General features: G+C 36.1%; 1 protein-coding gene across 1 annotated transcript in view; it reads right to left on the reverse strand.

The window, feature by feature from the left end:
- The window catches only part of LOC107745876 (cell adhesion molecule 2-like), an 84,362-nt gene that overhangs the window by 46,175 nt on the left and 17,898 nt on the right, over positions 1-20,289 (reverse strand). The window contains exon 2 of the mRNA XM_016559903.1: positions 16,299-16,448. Coding sequence (XP_016415389.1) covers positions 16,299-16,448 — 150 coding nt within the window. The remainder of the gene's footprint in view (positions 1-16,298; positions 16,449-20,289) is intronic.

Consider the following 20,289-nt stretch of genomic DNA (forward strand, 5'->3'; position numbering starts at 1 on the left):
GAAGCTACTTCCCAGCAGCTCTCAGGGGCCAAGAAAGTGCTCTACTGCAGGTGGCCAATGATCTGAGGTTAAAACAGATCCAGGTGCAAGGGATAAACTGGGCAACATCTGACGTGATGACATATGAACACTTGTGGAATTATTAGAGACTTTTCTACACCGAGTCATATCAGGTCAAATTTGATATTAGACATTCGCAGCTAACAATGGGGAATAGCTAGTGCGCATAAAAGAACCTAATTCTCTCTGACAAATCTCTAAGGTGTAGTTTCTTATGCTGCATCACAAAAAGTTAGCCTTTGTTCATCAAGCTTGTTGCTTTATCAAAACACAAGACAAGACATTTTTGGGTCAGTCGAAGAACACAATGCTTTCATGTGCGCTGTGAGCATGTAAAATTGAGAAGCAGAACTTACAATATCCACAGTTTATCCAGAAATGCAACTGCACACAGAATATGCAAACATGCGGCGATTGTTTCATCAGATAGGACTGGCGGCTGTTTACCCTTTTGAGGAGGAACACTATTAAAAGCATTCCCACAAAAATAGCAGGTAACTAAAGTTAAATTAGACCTCAAGATTATGTCGTTTGAAGGTCACTACAACTGTTTAACCATTGATCGTCCACTCTGTGAACATCAAGCTAAATGGTCAATAGTTAATAATCAAGCATACTTTTAAACTCAATCAACCTTTGTCTACCTTCACATTCATCAACAACAAAGATGTAAGACCCTAATGAGTTTAATACAGTCATAGTAGAAACCATCCCTTATCTCTACCTACCAGTACCCTTAATGCTAAGCTACAAATAGAGACTTTCTGAAATGTCACACAGCACTTAACATTTCATTTATCGACTGGTAATGCTATAATGATAGGAGCCCATTAGAGGACCATTTGGCTCTATGTGAGGTGTTGAGCTTTAAGAATGACATTTAAGTAAGTGTGGAAATGTTAGATGGGGATGACTTGTTTCACATGTTTTGGAGTCAAAAGCGTGGTTCGGAAAAAAGTAAAAAATGGAATAACTTTTTAAAAATTCACAACATGTACAGTCTGTAATTGTAGAAGCGTTTTATGGAATGAAGCACTTAAGCTGGAGTTTGATTTCTTTTAGATTGGAACAGAGATGTTTCAGTGCTGCTGATCCTGCTGAAAGCAGAAAAATGCCTAGAAGTGATGTGGAACAGAAAGGGGAACAAGGTTGCAAGCCAAATTTGAACCAACATTTCCCAAATGAGCACCATAACTCAGTATAACATATTCTGTATTCTTATATTCACTTTTCTGCATATTGCAGACACTTTTATGCAAAGCAACTTTGTCATTTGTTCAAGGTACAATTTAATCAGTTCATGCATTTCCTGGGAATCGAACCCATGACCTTGGCAGTGCTTTAAATAATCATTTAGTATGTGCCTGAAATATGTCTGTAACATAAATATAATTGAAAATTAAGAAATTACTTACGAAATTATCTCTGAGATCCCACTTTTGGTACTTTTTAAAAAATATCCTGGACATGTCCTTGTTGTTCACGACTATTCTGTGAGTTGAATGTGTGTTGGACTTTTTCACCTTATTCCTGAATAGGATTTTGCCCCACACAGATAATATCTAGTTAATGATCACAGTCTGATTTCTCACATTTATTGTCCCACAGCGCTGAATGCTAATATAAATCACGATGGCCTCAATAGTACACTAGGGACAAACTGGAATTGACAATGCAGAATGTGCCGATACAGTAAAACCCGAAAATACCCATTAGAGAGAAGCATTACATAAAACCCATCAAAAAGTGTAAGGATAGACAATTTACTGATATAACCTTGCAGACCTTTGTAGACTTAAACATAACCAGACGACTGTACAGTGTCACAGCGCCTCACGTCGCTCCTCTGCATTTTGCTCGGTTTTGAATCTTCTTATCTAATGAGCAATTTAACGAGTCCATTAATGCAGTAATTTAGAACATAACATTTTGATTGCCGCAGGCCAATTAAGAGCCCACTCTGCAATTTGACCTTTTGCAATTTGAGCTGAACATCTCTAATGAATGTCAGGAATCATGCGCCTGAAGCATTTGAGATACCCACTGAAAAAGCAGTTAATAGTGCCACAGCTCAAAAAAAAAAGAAAAAAGAAAAAGACACCAATATGTATACCGTAAATGGCGTTTGTTATAGATCTTCTCAGATACATAGAGTCGGATTTCAGCTCAAATTCATCTACATTTCCAGACACATCTGGGAAAGATACATACAGTATGACACACCACAAGATAGAGCTCTAAATTATTCAGGATCTGTGAGGATACATTTCACGATAAATGGTAGTTAGGTGTCTCATTATGAAGTGCAAAATGAATACCTTCTGCAGGTGTTGTTTTCCCATACGCTGGGTCTTCACATCAAGTTACAGTGGAGCAATAGACATATGGACATATACACTCTAATTTATCCTGCTCTAGCATGATGAATCATACGCTACGATCGCATTAATACTGCATGATAAGGGAGACATAAGGTGCTTATCGATTTTTCAATGGCGGCGGCACTTCTCTCCTAATGGCCTTGGGCTAAAATGGATACGCAAGCTCTTGAGGTACAGGACTGTACATCTGGTCAACCACACCAGTTGCATGGATGCTTTTATCCAAACCAAAGTAAAAAGTAGACTTATTACAGTAACAGTCCCCCTGGAGGGGAGGTTAAGCACCACTGGGATGCTTAGGGCTGGGCAATTGTATTTTTATATGTTATTATTATAATACTATTAATATTTTGAATTCTGTAGTTTTATTTTTATATGTTTTATATTTGTTATTCAAATTTTTCATATTATTTAAGTTTAAGTATCAGTGAATTTTTTATATTTAATAATTTTCATTTATGTCCACCAATATAACAATACACAGTATTAGAATTAATAAAATGGTCACACTTTATTTTAAAGTCCAGCTCTCACTATTAACTAACTATTAACTACGACTTTTGCCTCAATAAACTCCTAATTACTGCTTATTAATAGTTAGTTAGGTAGTTGTTAAGTTTAGATATTGGGTAGGATTAAAAATATAGAATATGGTCATGCAGAATATGTGCTAAGTACTAATAAACAGCCAATATGCTAGTAATATGCATGCTAATAAGCAACTAGTCAATAGTGAGATTTGGTCCCTATACTAAAGTGTTACTAATATATTTAAATATATAAAATAATACATACATTTTTACTAACACATTTCATATAAAAATTGCTCAACTGGGACTTCCATAGAAAATTAGAAAAATAAACTAACCAAATCTAATAGTGTTTATCATATAAAAATTGCTCAACTGGGACTTCCATAGAAAAATTGAAAAATAAACTAACCAAATCTAATAGTGTTTATCTGTTTACTAATAATGAGTTTAAACCATTGAAGTTTAAATTAATCTGTCTTAAAGGGATCCTATTATGCTCTTTTACAATGTCTTGCATTTGTTTTGGGGGTAGTCGTCGTCGTCTTGTCTGATGCACTCAACCAAGCGTTCTAACCAGGACCTCGCCCCTCCCCACCCTCCAACCATTCGAAATTCCGTAGGCGGGAATTATTTTAATGATATTCTAATGGGCCGCTTTGTGATATCACAAAACCCAGAAAACAAACGCTGTAGTCCAAACGAGCCGTTCATTGTAGTTCTTGAAAAGGGATTTTTTAAAAACAAAATATCTCCCTTTGGAGTGGACTTTGAGATTTGTACGTTTGAAGATCTTTTTTATGCCCAAACATACACACTACACACTGACTAAAATTCAAAAAGTGAAAAAGCATAATAGGACCCCTTTAATGTTCTCATAATGACAAACTTAACTGCCAAATAAAAAGCACATTGAAATTATATGTCTACATACTGTATATGTCCTTCTATTAGTCTATTAAATTGTGTGTTGCATTAACAATATAAAAAATTGAGCTCAAAATGTCTTTCATCCTTTTCCCTAATCCTTATAGTACAATGAAAATGCTCTGAAAAAAGTGAAAACTAAATTACGTATAAAAATAAATCATAGCAATCCATCAGGCTTAGGCACTCTATCACACAGTCTGCACACAGGGCGCGATGGGCATTATTATGGATAAGCCACTGATATATAATTCAGAGGAGTGGTCTTAACTGCCAAATAAAAAGCACATTGAAATTATATATGTCTATATACTGTATATGTCCTTCTATTAGTCTATTAAATTGTGTGTTGCATTAACAATATAAAAAATTGAGCTCAAAATGTCTTTCATCCTTTTCCCTAATCCTTATAGTACAATGAAAATGCTCTGAAAAAAGTGAAAACTAAATTACGTATAAAAATAAATCATAGCAATCCATCAGGCTTAGGCACTCTATCACACAGTCTGCACACAGGGCGCGATGGGCATTATTATGGATAAGCCACTGATATATAATTCAGAGGAGTGGTGGGTGTCTGTATAACACAGACTTCCTGTGTCTTCACTTGGATACATGCCGAAGAGAAATGCATCTGATAATCTAGGCGGGGTGAATTTCGGATTTAGCCCAGAATCACACCCCCCCACAGACTCACGGTGTGTTCTGTATGTGAATCACACACACATACACACCTCCCTACATATTCAGGCCCTACCAACGCTCTGTTTCACAGGCTGTTCTCAGATATAGCCCTCATGTAGGAGTTGCCTCACACAAAGGACTGATGATGAGGCCAAATGACAATGAATGAGGGTTATATAGTCCGCTCTCTTCTTCACCATGGTATAGTTAGTAAAAAATTGCAGGTTAATTCTGTAGTGATCAGCTGCATCACTCCAGAGAACCAGAATGTCACTCCATCTGTGAGCCTATAGGCCGCCCACTGGGTTGTTGGCATGCTAGGAACTAAAGTCTTGTTAAGGGTTTAGTGCAGAGGAGGAGAGTGAACTTGATCCACCCATCCTCTTTTGGTCTGAAGGCTGATAATTTGTAAGAAACAAGTGTAAGAAACAATATAATTTATGTTGTTGCAGGCATGATAACTGCTGCAAAGCATAAAGTCTATCCATATCAGTCAATATCTAACAGATTTTTACATACTGTGAAGACAATGTAAGTGGCACTTGCAGTGGTGCCGTGAACCAGATGTGAGTAAGGTTTACTGGGTTCAGTGTTACGGAGGCCAACTGGTACAAGCTATTTAGCTAGTATGACCAGTTGCAGTGGTGCTGTGACCCGGATGGGAGCAAGGTTTCCTTGGTAAGTGTAATGGAGACCAACTAGTACAAGCTATGCAGCTAGTAGGATCAGTTGCAGTGGTGCAGTGACCTGGTTGGGAGTGAAGTTTACTGGGGTGAATGTAACGAAGGCCTGCTAGAAAGAGCTGTGTAGAAAATAGGAGTGGTGCCGTGACCCGGATAGGAGTTTACTGGGGTAAGTGAAACAGAGGTCAACTAGTACAAGCTATGCAGCTAGTAAGGCCAGTTGCAGTGTTGCTGTGACTCAGACGGGAGTGAGGTTTACTGGGGTGAGAGTAAGGGAGACCAGCTAGCAAGAGCTGTGTGGGTAAACCTGGATGAGTTACACTAGTGCATCATTAGGTGCTTGCTAGCATGTTCTAGGAGGCTTCTAGTTAGTTGTGTACTGCCCACAGCCAAAATAGCCCAGCACAAAGTTGCTTTTTAGACAGGCATAGAGTTTTTGGCATTTCCACCTTAAATTTACTTGTTTTGTAGTTTGATCAGAACAACACAAGAAGTCTGATGTTTGCAAATGTAATTCAAGCCACATTAATATATAACTTAATTTATTTTTCAATGTAGAAGTATGCTATTTCCTATGAATGTAAAAGACTTCCGATTCATTAGCTGCTTTTTGTAAACAGGCTAAATACAAAGTTCTGTCACAACTATAGATAGCGCAGGCCGTAGGTTGTTCCTCAATCTGTTATATTTACATCATTCATTCACATTATGCAGCCAATTGGTTTCTTTTCACATCAGCAGCTCCACATATATTGATCTGCTATGGGGTGATTTCAGTGTATGTTATATATGGGGGTTATTTAATATATGTTATATGTGCAGCAGCAGTATTTCTTACAGCCTCACAGCAGCATGTTGTGGATGTATTGGCAGTAGCAAGTCTCGGTACTTGCTCTGCCGCAGCAGATCTATTCTGCCAAGACCAAACACATTAACATTAATTTGCCATGTATATTACCATACTAAACTCTCAGAGAGTCATGCAGAACTAGAAGAATAACATAGTGAACGGTAAAACTATTTGCACAACACACAGTATGTTTATGATTACAACAATAAATTAAAATGATATCATAAAAAAATACCAGATTGCAATATCAACAAGCATAATGGACTGTTAATAACAGTTAAAATAACTGGAAGTGGGTGACACCAGAAGCCTCACACATTCATGCTAAAAACAGTTGTGTTTGCTCTTACATTAAAAATAAGGTGGATTGCAAACTTTTACATTCACTATGTTGTAAAATAGGTGAGTTCAGCACAGCAGTGAGAAAATTCAAATTTTTGTTGACTCTTTCCAATGGCCAACTCTGGCTCTTGGCATACTGTCACATTGTTACTATATCAACTAACGGTGTGCACCATATATTATCAATAATGTCAACAAATTATCAATTATCAAATTATCAACAATTGGATCAGACTTCATCACTTGCAAATTAAGAGTATAGTCAGTCCTAAAGAACATATTTGAAAACCAAATCTCATTTGTGTGCAGTGTGAATAAACCCTATGATATTCTGGTCCCAAGATATCGCTCATTGTAAGTCTATGCAATTTCACACGTTTTACTGTTCGTCAGTTGAGAACCAAAAGGCTGATTTCTTTGAAAATTAATAGCACACCTTTTCTCAAAATCTGTATTTGACATATCATTCAAGTGCAAACGATGCACAATGACTTCCAATCATATTTGTTCCAATTCCTAACACTATAAGTATGGGCCATAGAAATAGTGATGGTTGACTTATCCTTTTCAAATTTGGTGTTTTTGCACAAACACAGGTTCCACATATTCCCACTTTCACAATTGACCGTCTTTTTCAAAGAGGATGTGCTGCTAGCACAGTGTAACATTATAATTCCTTTGAATCTCTTTTAACTTCAGCGTGAGCGCCCATAAGCAATCTTCTTTCCCATTTCCTCATTCCAGTGGTCCAGAATCCAAATATAATGGACTGTACCTAAGCACATCAGTAAAAAAAATATATATCTCACACACCCCGATTGGTCTAAAGCCGCATTTCGCTCCTTGGTAAGTGTAATGGAGACCAACTAGTACAAGCTATGCAGCTAGTAGGATCAGTTGCAGTGGTGCAGTGACCTGGTTGGGAGTGAAGTTTACTGGGGTGAATGTAACGAAGGCCTGCTAGAAAGAGCTGTGTAGAAAATAGGAGTGGTGCCGTGACCCGGATAGGAGTTTACTGGGGTAAGTGAAACAGAGGCCAACTAGTACAAGCTATGCAGCTAGTAAGGCCAGTTGCAGTGTTGCTGTGACTCAGACGGGAGTGAGGTTTACTGGGGTGAGAGTAAGGGAGACCAGCTAGCAAGAGCTGTGTGGGTAAACCTGGATGAGTTACACTAGTGCATCATTAGGTGCTTGCTAGCATGTTCTAGGAGGCTTCTAGTTAGTTGTGTACTGCCCACAGCCAAAATAGCCCAGCACAAAGTTGCTTTTTAGACAGGCATAGAGTTTTTGGCATTTCCACCTTAAATTTACTTGTTTTGTAGTTTGATCAGAACAACACAAGAAGTCTGATGTTTGCAAATGTAATTCAAGCCACATTAATATATAACTTAATTTATTTTTCAATGTAGAAGTATGCTATTTCCTATGAATGTAAAAGACTTCCGATTCATTAGCTGCTTTTTGTAAACAGGCTAAATACAAAGTTCTGTCACAACTATAGATAGCGCAGGCCGTAGGTTGTTCCTCAATCTGTTATATTTACATCATTCATTCACATTATGCAGCCAATTGGTTTCTTTTCACATCAGCAGCTCCACATATATTGATCTGCTATGGGGTGATTTCAGTGTATGTTATATATGGGGGTTATTTAATATATGTTATATGTGCAGCAGCAGTATTTCTTACAGCCTCACAGCAGCATGTTGTGGATGTATTGGCAGTAGCAAGTCTCGGTACTTGCTCTGCCGCAGCAGATCTATTCTGCCAAGACCAAACACATTAACATTAATTTGCCATGTATATTACCATACTAAACTCTCAGAGAGTCATGCAGAACTAGAAGAATAACATAGTGAACGGTAAAACTATTTGTACAACACACAGTATGTTTATGATTACAACAATAAATTAAAATGATATCATAAAAAAATACCAGATTGCAATATCAACAAGCATAATGGACTGTTAATAACAGTTAAAATAACTGGAAGTGGGTGACACCAGAAGCCTCACACATTCATGCTAAAAACAGTTGTGTTTGCTCTTACATTAAAAATAAGGTGGATTGCAAACTTTTACATTCACTATGTTGTAAAATAGGTGAGTTCAGCACAGCAGTGAGAAAATTCAAATTTTTGTTGACTCTTTCCAATGGCCAACTCTGGCTCTTGGCATACTGTCACATTGTTACTATATCAACTAACGGTGTGCACCATATATTATCAATAATGTCAACAAATTATCAATTATCAAATTATCAACAATTGGATCAGACTTCATCACTTGCAAATTAAGAGTATAGTCAGTCCTAAAGAACATATTTGAAAACCAAATCTCATTTGTGTGCAGTGTGAATAAACCCTATGATATTCTGGTCCCAAGATATCGCTCATTGTAAGTCTATGCAATTTCACACGTTTTACTGTTCGTCAGTTGAGAACCAAAAGGCTGATTTCTTTGAAAATTAATAGCACACCTTTTCTCAAAATCTGTATTTGACATATCATTCAAGTGCAAACGATGCACAATGACTTCCAATCATATTTGTTCCAATTCCTAACACTATAAGTATGGGCCATAGAAATAGTGATGGTTGACTTATCCTTTTCAAATTTGGTGTTTTTGCACAAACACAGGTTCCACATATTCCCACTTTCACAATTGACCGTCTTTTTCAAAGAGGATGTGCTGCTAGCACAGTGTAACATTATAATTCCTTTGAATCTCTTTTAACTTCAGCGTGAGCGCCCATAAGCAATCTTCTTTCCCATTTCCTCATTCCAGTGGTCCAGAATCCAAATATAATGGACTGTACCTAAGCACATCAGTAAAAAAAATATATATCTCACACACCCCGATTGGTCTAAAGCCGCATTTCGCTGTCATTGTTCATGATTGAGGATTAAAGCCATTTTTCAAATGACGGTTCAGTGACATCTGCTACTGTATCCAGTGCACAAATCACCATAAATACAGAGCAGCCAAGTTGTTTTTGATTCAAGAGGCTTTTCAATATATGGATAATGGACAGGTTGGGATAAAAACATTCTCTGTTGCTTTACGGTGCAACCAGATGCAACAAAGTTTAATCAGAATGACAGATTTGGACTCAAATATGAACAATATCTGACCAAAAGGAATATCAACCCACCAAATCATACTTATTACAGCACACTGAATGAGACACCAACTCCTAAATCCTTTAATACTGATTGCAGAAAAGTCTCCGGTCACTCAAGACCAGACCATTCATTTCCCAAGGCCACTGGAGATTGACAATCCTTCAGTCTCAGTTTACAGACCTAATTGTGACCACAGCCAATTTTCTCTCGACTCCCTCTCTGTCTTTGCCCTCCTCTCTCGTTCAATAGTGCACACTATTGCCCTGAATCTCCTGATGCCAAACGTGCCCCCACACACTGCTGACAATGACTGTTTTATTCCCACTGAGAGCGCTGCGTTTAAATTATGCACTTTAAATTGTTCACCTTGCATGTTTCCCCCAGCATAATGACTTTCCCAAAATAACACACACAATCCTTATGAAAAAGGACATATGCAAATAAAAGGTACTCAAATCAAATAATATGTACTACATTATGTTGAGCCGTGGTGCTATTACAACAAATAGCATCTATTACATAAGCGACAACACAACAAACAGTTTATTGACCAAATTAAATGAAATAAACTAAACTAAATGCCAGCCATAAATATAAATTATATATCATCATAAGTAAATTAACAGCATTAAAACAATTCATAAGGCCTTTTGCTTCTCATAAACAGTTATATTGCTATATTATGCTTATGTTGCTTAAAAAAATAAAAAAATTTTTATTGCATTCTTTTCTGTGAAGCTTCTGAAACAAAAGAGCAGATAACTTTTTTTTTATCCATCAGGTTTTCAAATTCAGTAAATGACAGATTTATTTTTATAACACATTTTTGTATAACACAACCTCTGCTACTACCTGACAGTAACAGTTTTAACAGTTTTATCACTGAAACATTTATTCTGAGAAATCACACCTGTCTCTGTGACAGCACTCGACTCTGTTAAAGTCACACTATAGACTGCTTCATTCACAAGTGTAGGGTAAGATGGACCAGTTCATCATTTCATCTGAATATCAACATTTGTGAGATTTAGTCAGTTGAAACAGTTTTTAGGTTAACTGATTTAATTTTATGTCTCTGGAAAATAGTGACCTATGATGTGGCTGTCACACTCTCACGGTGAGCAAGGGAACGAGGAGACGCGGGAGTTGCTCAAAACCAACAGACTTTAATGACATAAAATAAAACAGGACACAGCTCTGGAACGCAGGAGGACATGAAGACATATAACACTGGACGCTCGAGACTTCAAAACACGGGGAGAGAAACGAGGGAATTAATCAACATAATCGAGGAAACAAGGGAAACACAGGTGGAATCAAATTAACATAATGAGGACAGGAACAGGAAGACCAAAAATGGGCATATGAGGGAGGGAAACACAAGACACAGGAACACAAGACTGACAATGACATTATATTATGTTGAATATCAAAGTTTATTGTATCTATTTGTTAATGACGGATTTGTGGACATAGTGTATTAAGATCTGTGAAGTAATTTTGTTAGGAGAATTGGCACAGAGGGACACAAGTGGCATGTTGTCACAAGTGTTATTTTTTAAATTTATCATATATTGTAATTAATTAGGTTATTATTTAATATTTCCATTAATTAGATGTACATTTCAGACATCACTTTAATTAAAACCTAGAGGTTAAATGAGCAAAATCACTACATTTGCAGTCATAGTGTTGCTTTTATGGCATATCTTCAATTAAATATGTGCAATTAAAAATGTAAATATTCATATGCCTGTATATACAATATTTTTTTTAGATAAATCTCTTTTACTGTGTCTCTCATTGGTCTTATTCCTCTTTTTTCATTTTCTGCTAACAGCTAAATTAGCAAATGTTTCTATTTATTTCCTATCATAACACAATGGCTGATGCATCAACATTCTGCACATGCCAATCTTATATCTAAATATTTTACAACTTAAAAGTATTTTAAATAGTAAAATTTTAAAAGTTTTGTGGTCTGGAATAATAAAGACTGGTATACTGAATGCTGAAAATTCAGCCATAAATTACATTCAAAATAGGTAGAAAACTGTTCTACCTACCTAAAATTATAATATTTATTAATATTTATTAATTAATTTCAAATTTATGCAGCATTGGTAATCATAAAAGACTTACGGTCACACTTTATTCTAAGGTCCAATTCTTGCTAGTAACAAACCATTAACTACAACTTTTGCCTCAAACTCCTAATGCTGCTTATTAATAGTTAGTAAGATAGTTGTTAAGTTTAGGTATTGGGTAGGATTAGAGATTTATAATATGGTCATGCAGAATATGTGCTTTATAAATACTAATAAACAGCCAATATGTTAATAATATGCATGCTAATAAGCAACTAATTAATAGAGAGAATTGGTCCCTATACTAAAGTGTTACCAATCATACAACCCCAGACTTTTGAACAGTAGAGTACAGCTTTTCTACTCATAGAAAAAACTCACTGAACGTCTTGCAGTCACAGTTGGCTGGTGTTAACAGCACACAAATTGATGAATGGTGCTGAAATGAATTCACTTTTACATAACACTCAATTTCCCGTTGGTGCTTGAGCTCCTGAGCACGCATGGGAACTGGCGTCTATGTCTAGGCGTGTGTCTGCACCTTCAATCCACCACAACAAGTGCCAACACAACTTCCAGCAAATACGATTTCCTACAATCACTAAATTCACGTGCTGCTCATTCTATTATCATCATGTTCCAAACAATTATCTTAATTAACATCTGGCCTGGTTAATGTACAATTTGAAGCGGGCACTTCCCACTACAGAATTACCACTGTTACTTCGCCCTCAACAACAGCACATCTGTCCACTCCAAGGGAGGTGGGTGAAGGACCGGTGCCAGGAGGGCATTATGTTGGCTGAACGCTGGCAGAATGTTGGCTGATCTTGCCAGCTTGCTCACTTCCTCCAATCTGTGACAGTGTCCCATCAAACCCCCCTCGACTGGTTTGTCTGTCCCTCTTGGCGACTGCAGTGGCCGTGCCAGATTCAGTACCCGGGTGTTTGCAAACACGGAGCAAAAGAAAGCGCTCTACCCATATTCCGTGTAGTCGGGACAGCTTGCCAAGAACTGGCGCATGTAGTTCACTTGGGAGATGTGAAAAGGAAACATGACAAAATACATATACGGATAGTTTTAGTGTGACTTGTACATGCATATCCTTGGAAAAGAACTGGATGAGGACCAAGATGAGATCAGATCATTTCATCATTCAAACCACTCTGCATTCATTTGAATCATGTGAACAAATACAACTATATATATAAAAATGTGAAAGATTAGTTCACCTGAAAATAAGAATATTGTCATTATTTAGAGCTCATTTATTTCTATCAACCAATTCTGATTAGCTCTGGTGCAGACTGGATCTTGTTATGTGATTATACCTTTTTAAAAGTTTGAGGTCAGTATTATTATTATTTAAATAAATTAATACTTTTATCCAGCAAGGATGCATTAAATTGATAGGTAACATTTTATTTTAAGGTGTCTTTGTTACACGTTACATGCACCTACTATTATAATAAATAATTATGCATAATTCCATGCGAGTAACCCTAAACCAATCCCTAATCCTAACCCTAACCATAGAGTAAGTACATTTAGTTAATTAACATTACTCAGTATTTAAATGTATAATTACACTGTAACAAGGATACCTTAAAATAAAGTGTAACTGACTTTTATAATGTTACACAACTTCTATTTCAAATGTTCTTTTGAACTGCATTCATAAAGAAAATTATGAAAAAAATGTGTTTCCACAAAAATATCTGTTTTCAACATTGATCATAATAATATTAAGAAAAACTGTTTCTTGAGCAGCATATAAACATATTATAATGATTTCTGGAGAGTCATGTGACACTGAAGACTGGAGTAATGATGCTGAAAATTCAGCTTTGATCACAGCAATAAATTACATAAAATTGTGAATCAATCAGATGTCAGATATGTATCAGACATACACTACCGTTAAAAAGTTTGGGGTCAGTAAGATATTAATATTAACAATAGTTTTTAATGTTTTTGAAATAAATCTCTTATGCTCAACTCTCCTTGAAGAAAAAAGAAAAACAGCAATATTGTGAAATATTTTCTTTTCCAGAATTTATCAATTTAATACATAATTTATTACATTTTAACATAACCGGAAGAGCATGACAACGAGAATATTTTTTATTTACTTTATAGTTTTATATTACTGTGCTACAGATTTCCAGAAGAGTACTTTTGTTAATTTTCATTTTAATTTAATCTGAATAACATATACAGGAATGTATAAAGGAGCATTCTGAAAAAGATGGACAGCATGGAGCATTTACATTTCTTTTTTGCAATTAGACTGTGATGTGCATGTACAGCAAATCTGTTCTGAAGTGCTCCTGTACTCAAGGTCATGGGTTTGATTCCCAGGGAATGCATGAACTGATCAAATGTATGCCTACAATGAAACGCAAGTCATTTTTGTCTGCATAATGCATACATGTAAATTAAATCATCACTTGGTGTTCAGTTAAGGTTAATGAATGCATAAAAATTCCTATGTGTGAATCATGGAGAGAGTCATCTTTGCTTTGGAAGAATTACAGTAACTGGGTTCTTGTTTTGTACTGTAGATTCCTTAGATATTTCTAAGAAAAGGAAGTGTAAAATAACGCCATGTTCATGTGATGACTACTACTACAAAGTTCTGACAATACTAGATTGTGCAGACTGACAGACTCATAGCATCTTGGAGTGTAAATTCTGCCTTATGCATGATATTTCAAACCCATTTGACTTTCACAAAACAGATCTTTAGCAGAATGTTCACGCTGCTCGTTTTCATCTAATAAAAAGTGAAATATTGCCAGAATTTTCATTTGTAGGTGAACTATTCCTTATAAAGTTGAAAGAATAGCTTGGAGCTCCCCACAAAGCCAATTTCAAGATCGTCAATTACTGTAAAATGTGAATTGACGTATAATCTCAGATCCAAGGAGAAACCAAATGAAGAGAGAAAAAACATTTCAAAGCACTGTGCTCTCAAAAAATATGACGGCAGTTGTTTTTGCAAGAAAACTAGAGCAAATACCTGCACATATAGAGAGATAATACATTATTTCAAGCCTGCACTCTCCCACACATGAACACACACGCAGTCGTAAATGTCAGTGATGGTGTCCACTGCAGACTAATGAGGCGACTTATTTTCATCAGACAAACAAAAGCCCTGCCGTTACTAACATCAGATAACAAATTAAATCTACTTTCATCTCCTGGCTATGTTCTGAAAAGATTTCAAGTCAACATGAAATAAAAAATGACCCTCATTTGCTTCCTAAATACATGTTAGTGGTCTTATTGTGAATTAATCATCTGCATATGTTATTTCCTAGAAAATGCACGTCTTTGTCAATCAAAACATAACTCGCTCCATCTCAGAAAAGACTTTCATTTTTCTGTTACGCCACCAAGAATCCTTATTTCTCCTCTAAACACCTATCAGAGAGATTTTTTTTGCCATCCAGTCCATCCAAACAAAGCTTTCCCTGTCTAAATAATGTGATTAAGTTAAGGCGTGAAGAAGACAGAAGAAAAGAAATCAGCCAGTGACGCAACAATAATTTAGTGTGACCTCAATCAATCAATCAATCAATCAATTAGATAAGAAATATTATATAGATAAGAAATATTATATAGATAGATAGATAGATAGATAGGAAATATAGATAATCAGTAGATAGATAGATAGATAATCAGTAGATAGATAGATAGATAGATAGATAATCAGTAGATAGATATATAGATAGATAGATAGATAATCAGTCTATCAATAGCTTATGAGTATGTGCACTTGTCAGACTGACGTTGCGTCTTCCTGCTTTTCAGAATCTTGCACCATATTTTTAAGGTGCCATGTCAAGCTAAAAGTAGTTCAGCTTTGAAAAACGTCCCCTGGGAGCCCTGATTTGTGTTCCATTCTGCTGTGCTCCATCTAGCTGTCTTTGAACACAAGAACACGTCCAGCTCTCAGCTTCTGCTCTCAGTAAATGTGCTTTACATGGTGCCTGTAGCTCAGGTGGGACTGTGCTGACTGCAGACTCAAAAAACACAAAGCAACAACAAAATACCTTCTCTTTCATTTCATACATATAATTTATTTAAAATATAAATTATTAAAATTAATCAATTGTTTTATTAAAATCTTTAGTAATTATACTACTTTAGAATATAACAATTAAACATAACGATAAATACCAGCCCAGCACTTTACAGTATGTATGTGGGTCATATGTATTTATGAAAAAACTGGAATAAACCACTTTAGTTTGCATTAGGGAAGCCATAAAATCAGCTGTAAACAAACTGTTGTGCGTTGAGTATGTATCCTGAAAGAATTGAAGTGAAACACTTCATCTTTCACCACTGGGGAACCTTTAATGATGCTAAATTGCTTTTGTTATTGCAGTGCTGATGTGGATGCTATGAATCGAAGAATTGATTGGTTTGTTTGTGTGCCTGGCCCGTCTGAGAGAGAGAACAAGAGCAACACACTTGAATGTTAAGTCTCATTAGTCTTGAGCCCAAACTTATCCTTACACAGCAGATTTCCACTCGACCCGACCCAGTAACCCACTCTGGTTCTGCTGCTGGCTCACCACACCAGATTGATTTACGACACATTCTGCCCACACTCACCTTTCTTGTCCCCGAAGAAGAGGGTCTGTTGTGCTGGATTTGACCACTGGAGGGAGGTGTTATCATTATAATCCACTCGGCAGGTCATGTTAGCCGTGCTGCCCTCGACCACCGTCACATTCTGGGCGATGGGGAACTGAGCCTGGCTACCTGCAGAGGGACAGACAAGGAGAGAGAGAGACAGGTTTATAAACAAAGCACTGTTACACAGGAAAGAGGACAGAGGAGGACAGAAAGCACTCAGGTACTAGTGGGAAAACTGGTCTCATTATAGTGACTCAGAATCACGCCGTAGGCTCGTCATGGGGGTAGTATATTATTATAAAATAGCCATTTTCATAGCTAGATGATGATTGGTTAATACAGAATTCCAACCAGGCAGTGTTGAGAATGCTACTTTACAGTAGTTTGCTAAGGTAAATGCTAATTTGCTACATTAACCATAGTTTAACCATAGTATTTGTAGAAAAATTTATGGTTTGTTATTTATTTAAAGGGGTGGTTGACTGTTTTTTTTCTTCTAGGCTTGATTGTGTTTATGGGGTGCAGTCTAACGTGTTAATGGTTTGTTAAAAAACGAACACATTATTTTTCACATAATTTACCTTTATTCTACACTGCTCTGTCCATTCTCCTATAAACGTGCTGATCATTTCCTGCTTTTATGAAGCCCCGCCCTCAGAAATACGCGATGGGTTTAGATTTTTTAGCTGGTCCAGTGTGCTGTGATTGGCTAAACCGCGTCTAGTGCGCGTCTAATCGTCCCGCCCCTCACCTCAGCGGCATGTGCTCGGGTTGTATTGTAAACAAAGGCGGTGTCTATATTGCTTATCAATTTGAGCCCGATTGAGACGCAGAGGATATTATTAGTGAAGAGGATCACGCAGAACCTGTGCAAGCACGGCTCTTAATGGTGTGTTTTTTGTTTGCTGTTGTCTCATACTTTATAACTTTGCAGATATTGTTTATGCTCAAACAGCAACATTACACACTAACATTAAAAAAGTGAAATCGCAATCAACCACCCCTTTAATGAAGTATGAGTGACCCCTGCTGGCATGTTTTATCATTCACCTTTAATTTTGAGACCACACCCTTCCCCTGTCAGAGAAATTCTTCTCCTGTGGGAGATCTGTTGATGTGCACGTGTCTGTGTGGAAGCCCACAGATTCTGAAGTGCGGAGGGAATATTACTGTATTTATTAGTTTTCTGCTTCAGGTGTGATTCTGTATGTCCATCAGTTTACACTGTAATGATGCTTGCAAACTCGCGCTGTGCCGTGAATCGGTCTGTTTTAAACTAAAAGATGGAAAACCGACGTTTTCTCATGCTGAGAGATAATGTGTTTGAAAAAATATCATATATGGCGTATATAGGCCTGTTCACACCAAGAATGATAACTATAAAGATAACTGTAAAGATAACTATATTTGCGTCCAAACCAGCAGAAGATATTGTCTGTTTATTCTAAGTACATGCTTGTCTACCTCTTTAAATTTTCAAGCTGCGTTACTTGTAATGCGTTACCCCCAACACTGTCTTTAATAGTTATCATTCTTGGTGTGAACAGGCCTTAATAAATGACACAGCAGATGAGAACAGTTCCTCTGTGTTTATTTCAGCTCCATAAGACGAGGCATGTTACATTTGAATATTCTCTTGCCTTTTACTGTTGCTGTCAGGAATTGATCAATGAGGAGATTATGAATGAATCTCAATTACAGTGACAGTATCAAACATGAACAGGTACATTTTCAAAAATACCACAACAACAACAACAAGAACACCCTAAATAAAATGAACTAGTTAGGAAATATAGCAATTTGAATTTAAGAATCTTTTTTTTTTTTTTTTATCTGTTTATTTAAATGAGCTGTTCAAATCAACACACTCTTATGGCAAATCTTGTTTAATTGGTAGTTAATTCCTATGAATTCATACAATTTTCGTACAATCTGCTTATGCGCAGTGACAATTAGATACAGGGGTGGACCTTCAGGCTTCTTCTTTTTTTTTCTAAAGATCATACGTTTTTGTATGGAACAAATTGCATATATTTATACATATTTGCCACCATTTTGCCAAAACATAAGGTAGTTACATTTTTCTCATGAGAACAGGTGTGTCAAATGAACCAATTGACTAGCATGGATTTGATTTTCCAATAGAACACATGAGAAAGAGGACAGCTCGAATGAACTGAATCATTAGAATGAATCAGTCTTTCCATTGTAACATATAAGAGATAAACAGAGTTGTTTAGATGAGCATATTTGATTATTGCCTAAATTGAGGTATTAAAAATAGCGATGTAGCATTTTGTCATGCTTCACCGCTAATCGTTAGTAAAAGCATAGTGTTTGTGGAAAAGCTATGCTACTGTCCACCATCCTACTGAAAAATACACATATGTTAGTTACTAAACGTCATAGTAACAGCTCTAATAAAATGTTATTGAATGGAAAAGAGCTGAACATTTAGTGCTTAGTGTATAACATATGGGTTTGGAACAACATGAGTAAATAATGACAGATTTTTCATTATTTGCTACCTATACTATTTTTCTTAGGTAGTACACGATAAAGCATAATAAATGATAACTCTGCTGCTTTTTGTGTCTACAGTGGTCTAACAATGTTCTTTTGCCATAATAACTATACGACCTTTCGTACTTTATTGCATAGTTAGGATATTGGTCCAGCTATCATTATTGGTCCTACTGAATACTACATATAATAATAACGTGTTAAACCTGTTAAAATCAAAATGATGGATTATTGCACACATTTAGCACAGCGCTTGGGTATAGAAAGCGAAACAATGGTGTAATTCTTTGCCTCTCTCTCTTTCTGTTCATTCTGACTTGGGATCAGCAGTAATTGGTAGCATGGCCTAATTAGAGCTAGTCATGTTCGGCAAGGGAGACTCTGCCACTGCAGCTGGGTGGCAAATTGACACATAATCCAGACTATGGTGGGCCTTCGATCAGAGTTAGCGACTGTCTTGTGTCTCATCTGGGAAAGTGGGATGGAAAGTATGTGTGTGTGTGTGTAAGGGGCATAGGGGACATCCAAGCCAGGCTTAATCACCCAGCCTCAGTGGATTCTGCTCAGACTTATTCCGCATTTGTTTTCCTTGTCTTGCTGAAAAGTAGCCTAATTGCATTCCGGCTGCATTTCAACTCGGTCTTCCTTTGTTTTTAAGATATTTAACTTGATAGAAAAAAATCTCTCTTTCTTACCAATGTCGCAGGTGCTGTTGTACTGCAGTATTAAAAGTGAAGTGTGTACATTTATTGTATAAAAATACAGTAAAATCAATAATATTGTGAAATATTATTACAATTTAAAAGAACTGTTTTCTATCTGAATATATTTTAAAATGTAATTTATTCCGGTGATGGTAAAACTGAATTTTCAGCATCATTACTCCAGTCTTCAGTGTCACATGATCCTTCAGAAATCATTCTAATATGCTGATTTACTGCTCAACAAACACGTCTTATCATTATCAGTGTTGAAAACAGTTGTGATGTTTAATACTATTGCGGAAACTGTTATGTTTTTTTGCCAGGATTATTTGATGAATAGAACGTTCTTATTTGAAATATATATTTTTTTGTAGCATTATTAATGTCCTTACTGTCACTTTTGATCAATTTAATGCATCAATAAAAGTAATTTATTTTCTTACAAATTAGCATGTTAAATGTCCATTATGCATAATTTAACATTCTGTCTAAAATATTAATAATATATTTATACAATATAGTAAATCTATTAAAAATAAACATACAATATTATATAATTAAAAATACATAATATTAAATAAATATGATTTTTTTAGATAGAATACCTAATTCTTATTATCATCAATGTTAAAACCAGTTGTGCTACTTAATATTTTTAACTGTGTAATGCTATGGTTTTTCAAGAGTATTTAATGAATAGAACATGCATCCTTGTTCAAAGTATTATTTTCTATAACAAA

Source organism: Sinocyclocheilus rhinocerous, unplaced genomic scaffold, assembly GCF_001515625.1.
Source record: "Sinocyclocheilus rhinocerous isolate Xijiao unplaced genomic scaffold, SAMN03320098_v1.1 scaffold3636, whole genome shotgun sequence".
NCBI lineage: Eukaryota > Metazoa > Chordata > Actinopteri > Cypriniformes > Cyprinidae > Sinocyclocheilus > Sinocyclocheilus rhinocerous.